General features: G+C 30.9%; 1 protein-coding gene across 1 annotated transcript; it reads right to left on the bottom strand.

Moving 5' to 3' along the window:
* Positions 1 to 318: 318 nt before the first annotated feature.
* LOC121129432 (protein FAM200C-like) lies at positions 319 to 1,239 on the bottom strand. The gene has a single exon (XM_040725153.1). The coding sequence runs from the start codon at positions 1,237 to 1,239 to the stop codon at positions 319 to 321; it is 921 nt and encodes a 306-aa protein (XP_040581087.1).
* Between the last annotated feature and the right edge of the window lie 7,919 nt (positions 1,240 to 9,158).

Genomic DNA, 9,158 nt, shown 5'->3' with positions numbered 1-9,158 from the left:
GATTGAAACTAATTCTTCTTCTACCTCTCTTGTTTCCTCACTACTGACTTCTTGTAATGGATTGATAACCCAGTCTGGCATTTTTAGCCCTAATATATCCTGATATCTTTCAGTCATGTCTCTTTGCAACTCTTCTATATGAGCACAATACACTTGAAGGTCATCATCGGATATTTTCTTTTCTTCATCCAATTCACAAAGGCTTGGAAATTGGTAAAGTTCATGACGTGCTAAATTTCGTTTGACTAATTTACACTTAGACAGGAAAGTGGAGATAACAGATTTGATTTTTATCAGATTGGCATCATTTCCTTGCAATTACAAATTAATTTCGTTGAATTTTAGGAATATATCTGACAAATAGGCAATATCATTCTTGATTTTTTTTAAATGATGACATAGCCCAATATTAGATTCTTGGAAAAATTCAACAACTGTATCAAACAAAGAATAGAATCGTTTGAGGCAGTTATCATTTGATAGCCATCTAACTTCTGTGTGTAGCAATACACGATCAAACTCTTCATCATTATCAATGCAAAGCTGTCGAAACAGTCTGGAATTGAGGGAATGTGCCTTGATCTTATTTACTGATGTGATAACAGTATTAATTGATTTGTGAAGTCGACCACTAAGGTGTTTTGCTACCAGATGCTGCCTGTGAATTACACAGTGCACTGTAAGTACACCAGGTACGGCTTTCTTCAAGAAACTGATGAAGCCACGATAACGACCTATCATGGATGGTGCACCATCTGTTGCACACGCCAGAATATTAGTAAGTGGGATTTTTTTCTCTTTGAAAAAATTATCAACGATATCAAATACCGACTCTCCTTTAGTGTTTGTTATAAGTTGTCTAGCAAATAACAGTTCATGTACCAATTTTTCATCTTTTACGAAACGAACATAAGCAATAAGCAAGGATTCATTTCCTGGCAAAGTGGACTCATCTAATTGCAAACTAAATTCGGTTGCGGCAAAAATATTGCACAATTTATTTTCTACATTTTCAGCCATTTCATCTATTCTTCTTTGAACTGAATTATTACTGAGAAATATAGATTTCATAATTTGGTCCGGTGACTTATGTACAACAGAGTGCAGAACCTCTCTTACTGCAGGCAGAATAAGCTCCTCCCCAATTGTGTGAGGGTTACTAGATCTAGCAATCATCAAAGATATGTTGTATGAAGCACGCAAACCGTAAGTGGATTGTTCTAAAGTGCTCGAAAACATATTTTTAATAGTTTTTTGTGCTTTGAATTTTTCTCGAAGCAACTGGAAATATGCTATATTTTTTTTTCTGCTTTATCAGGGTGCATTATTCTCAAATGTTCCGAAAGTCTGGAGGGTTTCATGGCTTCGTTTGATAACACTTTCTCACACAGCAGACACATAGGTTGATGTTGATTTAGTGGTGCTGATACAAATCCATATTTCAAATATTCTACGCTATACTGCCTACACTTCTTTTTTCCTGGTTGATGGGTTGGCATTCTTTATTCTGGGAAAATATATAAGATACGACTATAACTATTGTCATTTAGGGTTGCAAATGGGTGAAAAAAAATTAGAAAGTTTTTACAGAAACATCGCTTCGGAAATTTAACTGTATTTTCTTGTCTAACTATTCTCAAATATAACCATGTGTTTAAGAACAGAAATGTAGATCAAGATTTGTCTTTGGTCCAAATAGTTAAAGAAATTAAAGCTAATTGATGCAAAAAAAAATCTTAATACAGTTTAATAATTACTTGACGTCCTTGATGTCCTTGCTTGAAGTTTGTAGAATGTGGATTTTGGGTTGTAGTTTTTGGATCTTACTTTTCCGTAGTTTCACGTTTTTAACAAAATTATAAGTATTTATTCTAAATAGTCTGTTTACATTTGAGAGTAAGAGTAAACTTTGTATAGAGCAAAATATATAGGCGCCAATAATGAAGTACATTTGTACAATCTTAATATAACGTATTTTCATCGTATTAACCGGATAATATTCAAAATATTCATTCCTGCTATTTTGTAGTCATATTTCTTTATTTTTGTAGATCAATTTGTTTGTTTTATGTAATAATATGTAACCACCGTTTTTTTTTGCTCTACCGCCCTCCCCCCAATCACCCCTTTTCCCATTACCGCCCCCCTAGATCAAAGCACCGCACCCAAGGGGGCGGTATCGCCCACTTTGGGAAACGATGTTATAAACGAAGTTTTGAGCTTTTTAATAATACTTTTTTTTTAAATTTCAGTCCCTCAAAAGTTAATGTTAGTTTTATTTAAACCAATTTATTTCTGTGTTTAACAATGTACATTTAATTTTGGTCAAATGTAATAAAACAGTGAAAAACTGGGGCATCCAGCTATCTAATAAAAAAAATGGTAAGTATAATCTAAGGAGCATAATTTATTCCATTATTTTTGTATATTTATTGATTTTCAGAAAAAAAAAATCTAGTCCAGTTTCATATTAAAACGTCTTAATATTTAATTTTTTTTGGAGCAAATCAGATCTGGTTACATAAAAAAAAAAAAAAAAAAAGTACTCTTAGTTTCTAAAAACACTATTGTGATAACAATAAAAATGAGAAACAACATTGAATATACCGCTAAAATTTAAAGTAAAAGGTAATTTGGAGTTGCTCGGACCAAGGAGGAAGTAGGAAATATTATCAACAATTTTATTTTTTCTTAATGTTTAGACCTCTTTGGTACGTGCTAGCATTTTTATATGCCGCCTATTTAATATATATTTATTATTATTAATTTAAAAAAAAATGTTTTAAATCTCAAAAAACATACCAACACGTATGCATTAAAAAGTTGTCTAAATGAAAAATCCATGTTCTTTTTTGTCAAAAAAAAATACTAAATCAAAATTTGCAAAGAAACTTTCGATATACTTTTTTGTGCTATTTTTGACAAAAAAGAAATCAATAGCTTTATAGGCATTAGTAAAAAGAACAAAAACCTACCATAATGTTTTTCGTACCTGCAAAATAAAAGGCCATAAAAAAATTAAACTCGATAATTAGTCAAGTTTTAGAGTGAAGGAGTTTTCTGGATAATTTTCAGTTCCTGGGCAATAGAATAAGTGCTCACATGCCATCCCAACTCCACGATTTCCATTATTCTATCAACATTTTCGACGTCAGAGTCGTTAGAACCTCGTCATTGCTATTGCATTCGATACTGTATTGGATCCAGAAACAGCAGCAATTTATTTGGTCGCCTACTCCGCTAGTTCACCTTGGTCGTAGTGTTACTGAAGAATGTATAAAATTTTCATTTTGGAACGAACGCTAAAACACACAGCTGGCTTCATCAAACACCAATCTGTGCTATATATTTTAAAGTGTACGCTTAACCTTTAAGCATGACATAAGCTATTTTGATGCAATGCATTAGTCGTGAGGTATAGCTCACTCAAGACATCTAGCAAAAAATACTCAGATTTTTTTTCGTTACCCATAAAATAAAAGAAAAATAAGAAAACACAACAGCAATTCGAATGGAAGAAGTGATAATCCCTTAATTAACAGCTATAACTATAACTAGACTATAGCCATGATGTATTATACATATTGGAAAAGACTCGTGGATGAACAAGCAAGAATAACATCTGACTATGTACGCACAGTGATTTCAAAGGTCGGATCGTAGGATAGCATAAGGAAATGAGAGGACAGCGATCTCGAACCTTTTTAGTCTACTTTGGAGTATCTTAAAAATTAAAGGTCCAATTATGTTTATGTGAGTTGTCTCCTAAGTTCTATCAGTAGTATGTAAATCTGTCTCTTCTCAGTCTCTTATAGCAATCTCTTTACTTCCCCTCGCCACGCGGAGTTATTTTCCATTAAAATTTTGCAACGATTGTATTTCAACTTTCTACTTTGGTTGTCTTCAATTGAAAGATACAATATGATGTATGGGCGAAATTGTGAGCCGTTGCTCGGAACTTTGAAGTAAAACAGAAAGTTCCTCGATTGAAATTATTTACTAAAGCAAGAAAATTCAAGCGCAACATATATCAATCAACGACGTATTAGAGAGAAAATAATTATCCTGAATCAAATTTAATATTGGTAATGTTAACTTATCCTAAATTGTTTAGACTTGATCTGTCCTATAAAAAAAAATTATTTGAAATTTAAAGAAAAATAGAAAATGCTTGATTATTGATCTTTTCAACTCACAAATAAGGCATAGACTAAAAATCATATAACGTAGAAGAAGTTAATCTGATTGATTGTGGGTACATAAACTTGTTTTGTTTTTTTATCTAAGAAAGTACTGTTATTTTTTACACCTTCCATCGAGTTTCGTAATGTCATTAACTAAATAGAATAATGACTTGAATATTGAGTTAATTCTCATAGTGAAAGCTGAAAATTATAACAGGATTCTCATTGTAAATACAAGTAAATAAATCTAATCATTATTTTCATCTATATGTATGTCCTTTTGTTCAGTTTTCCTTTTTGTGTCACATTGTACGTACGTAATACTCATAGATGAACAAAATATGAAAATGTACGGAAACACGTATTTTTGTAGTTGCAATACGGGAAGAGTTTTTTTATATTTTCCAAAGCAGCTATAATTATTCTTTTTTTAAAGAGACAATAATAGGTATAAAGTAATCACTTGCATTAAAGACAAAGAGTAATACTGAGGATTTGTTGCTGAGTTATAATTAAAAGTCTTTGTTGACTTGTAATATAATTGAGGATTGACCTGAAAGGAATTCCTGCCTACTACGAGTATGTCCTTGAAGGAGAAGGGGCATAACTAGGGGGAATAATTTTGTGTAGGTAACGTCATGACAGCTAAGCTGCTATTCTCCTACACTCTCTTCAATTTGTGAGTGTAACCAAAATCTTTGTTTAATTTTTGTAAATTTTCAACTTTACAAATATGTATGGATCTTTATACAAAAGACAAGGGATTCTTCAATTGCCAACAATACTTTGTTAAATAGCTGAATTAAAGTGGAAAATCAATAAAAATATATAATAGTAGTAATTATGTGCAAATAATGTTGGATTGGTAAAAAAAACAGCTAAAAAGACTGTAATTCCTTTCATCTAGTTCTAAATAAAATTTCCTAGTCTATGAAACTTGTCCATATTGGAATTTTATTGCAACTACTACAGCTGAAATAACGTAGTTGTTATGTACTTTTAGTTTTTTAACATAAAGTCTTTCAAACAAACAAAATACCTGAAGGTTAAAATAGGAAGTGTGCAGCTAGAGCATATTATAATCGATTCTAGCTATTGTTTTATTATTTTCTTCGTTGTTGTATTATTCACTTTTAGCTACCTAGGAAAGAAGGAAATAAAAAGATAGCTAGGACTGAAAAACTGAAGTATTGGTTCTTAGAACTATTGAATGGTAAAAAAGGTCGGATAAATAAAAAAAAAAGACTGAAAGGTGGAGAAAATGATCGAACAGGAAATTGGTCATAGGAAAGAACAAGCACTATTTGCAAAACATTAATGTAACCATTCACATATCAATTATACTTTTAGAATAAACTAATCGAATTAATGGATAACCATATCATATTGATCTTACTATTACGTCATAAGTTAATAATATATAATTATTTTTTTATTATGCGTTTGTTATATTTTATATCAGTTCAAAAATGGTTTATAATTACAATTGGACTTATATATAATTTGAGTTCTTTATATAAAATAATTCATCAACTTAAAATTAACACTCTGTAAAGGGTGATAATTAATACGTAAAAATACCTATATTCTAAACAAAGAAAATCATGATAAGATCACTTTAAGATCTGGCGTGTTTGGAGGCATAAAGTCTGGCAATATCGAGTTGTCAAAATTGTCTAGGAGCCATTTTAGACTTTTTTTGAGGTGTGGCAGAGAGCAGAGTCCTGCTACCACATGTAAGTTCTACTATTGGCAACCATGGGGATCAAAGGCTTCACCTTCGTATCTATTATGTCCAAGTAGGCATCAGTGTTGACATTGATGCCTTAGGAGAACACATAATCAGGCAAGACGTAGTTTTCAGAGACAACCCCCCTAACATTTTTGTTACCTCAAAATCACGTTGAGAGGCCTTAAATTCCCTCCTAACTTTGCAAATGAACACCTCTCAGAGTTCTTATAGTTTGAGCAATTGTTATGTTGTCGTTCCCGTCGTGAATTCTAAGGAGGAGGACGTGCATTTTCAAAAAATATAGGACAACTTATACGTCAATTGATTTCATGTTTTTTTCCAACTGCTGCAAATTTTAATAAGGTATCTGACAAAAAAAAGCCAGCTACCTAAGTGCCCGTGTCTCACCAAGAGAGTACGCCAAAGTTGCAGTATTGATAACTTGGGCATTATTTATTTTTTTATTTCCTTAGTTAAATACAATCTTCCATATACTGTAGAAAAATAACTATTTGACCCCTCTTCGATTTGTAAGTTTGCACACTGAAAAAAAAAAAAAAATAGTCCATAATTTTAATGATTAATAAAAAAAAAGGTTTTGGATCCACATTGTAATTCAAAATTTGACGGATAATTATCTCAAATTGTATGTTCATTTTAGCTGAAGTTCGGATTCTATCTTACTACTATTAGAATATAAATATTGTCATAAGATTATTTTATATGTTGTTACTTATACGGGTTCTTGCAACCTCAGCCTAGAAAAGGGAAACTTTTTTTTTAATTAGCTAAAAACCAAGCCTTTCAATCCTCAAAAAAAAATCCTGTGGATTCTCTTGATAGCAAAATATTATTTTGAACTATTATTTAGAATATCAACGAATCTGTAGCGGTACATATCGCTAATTATTACTTGAATCGCATCTGAATTGGCATCAGAATTTCTTTAAGAATCGTCCCTTTTTGCTGTTAATTTTTCGGGTCTTACAACATTTTGGATAAAACAAGTTTACTTATACCGTAACTGGGTACTTCAAATCTGTGTCCTCAACCCATCCTTTCTCTACATTAGAGTAGATTCATTTTGTTTACGGGGTATTTCTCTACTAAGATAGTGAAAATAATAAATTATCTTACTTCTCGATTTTCACGAAAACTTTTCCAGTATTTTTAGTTGATTCTTCACTTGTGTAAAGTAATTGTCAAATTTTCATTTCATCGAATATAATTCTTACTTATATTACAATCAGTTGCAATATTAATTTACAGAGTTTTATTTTTACGTAAGGTGTGGTGTCTGAGAACCCTTCAGTTTTGTCTCATGGTTGAAAAATACAAAAGGGGTAATTACCCCCTGTGTAGTTTCAAGGTTATTTTTTATGTACTCAATGATACTATTTCTTAGAATGTACGTTAGGGTGGTTTGTATTCTATAAAAATTAAATTTCCACAACATCTAATTCAGAAAAAATGTCATATTGTAAGAAAATAATCTATGCAAAATATCGTTGTGCTACAATTTCATCTAAAAGTTGCATCTATGCTTAATATAAATTAGCAAAACGCACTTGTTAGCTTGAAGAGATACAAGATCATTGTTAATTCTTATTTGTCGCGCAAGATGTACAACATATAACGTCACTATATTATTTTTTGTAATATTCAGATAAGTTTTAAACAAAATTTTCTTCCTCTCTCATATTTTACATCGTACATTCAGTTAAAAGACTTGAAGGCTCCGTAGTTAGTTATGGAATATTATCAACGTCTTTACAAACACTATTTGTTACAAATAATGATCACGTGGTCATTATTATACTGCTTTATTTTAAAGCTTTATGCTGCATAAATATTTTCAAAAAGTCAATAACAATAATTATATTATTCATAAAACATTATTTGTTATTTTGTATCAAACAATTTTGATAGACATATTTCTAATTTATAAAATGTGTTTCTAATGTTTGTTTTTTCTAAACTCAGTGTATGTGGTCGTAAATTTTATTTTGTTTTTGTTTCTCTGAAATTATAACAAAAAGATGAAGTTATTATCAAAATTTCAATTTTTTCTTCCATGAATATTTATTTCTTTGTCAATTAAAACAAACTTATATGACCGTCGGAGTCAAAAAATTTCATTATTTTATCTACATTTCTGACAATTGACATTACAGATCTGGATCATCAACACTCTTCTTATTTTCCACCGCCAAAAAAACTCCGATAGGCAATTAAAAAACTGTATTAAGAGTTGTTTATAAGAATTCTTATCTTTCCAACACCCTCTAATATAAAACTTTATTTATTGATATTCATTTATTTTTAATGAGATCCCCTTCTCTTACTAACCTTTGCCACACGGCGCCTGAAGCTTTGCCAGGCCTGGGTGACTTCTTGCATATCAATTATTGCCATTTTACTTATGGTTTTGAACTTTTAATTTATATTCTCTGGATGGATGAAGTACCCCATGAAGAAGTTACACTTTCCAACAAGATAGTTCACCATCCAACAAGACAAAAAATGTTCAGGATGTCTTGGCTACAATATGTCCTCACTTTTGGAGTCCGAATTTTTGGGCTGGAAACAGCCAAACCTGAACCCATGCGTTTTCTATTTCTAGAAGAAGGTCAAGCATGAGGCTTGTGTCAAGTATTATATGTTTGTGGACGCCCTAAAGAAGATCATTATCCCTACAATGGAAAAGCTGGATCTGTACAAGGTTGCCCAGGCCTGCCAAATCTTACTATGTCGTATGGCTGAGGTTATAAAGAGATGAAGATTTGATTATAAATAATTGAATATCATTAAAAGTAGCTTTCAATTTATAAAATAAATTCTGGTTCTACCTTATTTAGTATGTTCGTTCTAAGCCTTTAATGATGTTCCCAATTTATCAGGACTACCCTCAACATTTTTAAATACAAAAAAAAAACATTTTAAAAACTACAACATGAAGTAAAAGTATTAAAATACGTTAATTGGTAATTATTAGTGTTAAGACTTGTTTTAATAGCGATTATTTTATACCAATTTATAACGATATTTTGGATCCGTCTCTAACCAATTTGGTACAGATTTTTCAGCCTTAATATAAAGACTGATTTTATTGTTCTCAACCTATTCCATCTTTTGAGTATTATAAATATAATTTTGTCAACACATTTAGCACTCTGTTAGTGAACATCATTTTTATATAGTGGTTAGTGAACTTGATAAAAAAAAGTTTATCAATATATAAT

The sequence above is a fragment of the Lepeophtheirus salmonis genome, chromosome 14 (genome assembly GCF_016086655.4).
Source record: "Lepeophtheirus salmonis chromosome 14, UVic_Lsal_1.4, whole genome shotgun sequence".
In the NCBI taxonomy this organism is placed as follows: domain Eukaryota; kingdom Metazoa; phylum Arthropoda; class Copepoda; order Siphonostomatoida; family Caligidae; genus Lepeophtheirus; species Lepeophtheirus salmonis.
Note: the sequence above shows the minus strand (reverse complement) of the source record. Positions and strands in the feature narration are given on the sequence as shown.

What these genes read in the sequence shown, in the direction of transcription:
- LOC121129432 (XM_040725153.1), bottom strand. Translation starts at nt 1,239, where the DNA reads ATGTTTTCGAGCACTTTAGAACAATCCACTTACGGTTTGCGTGCTTCA.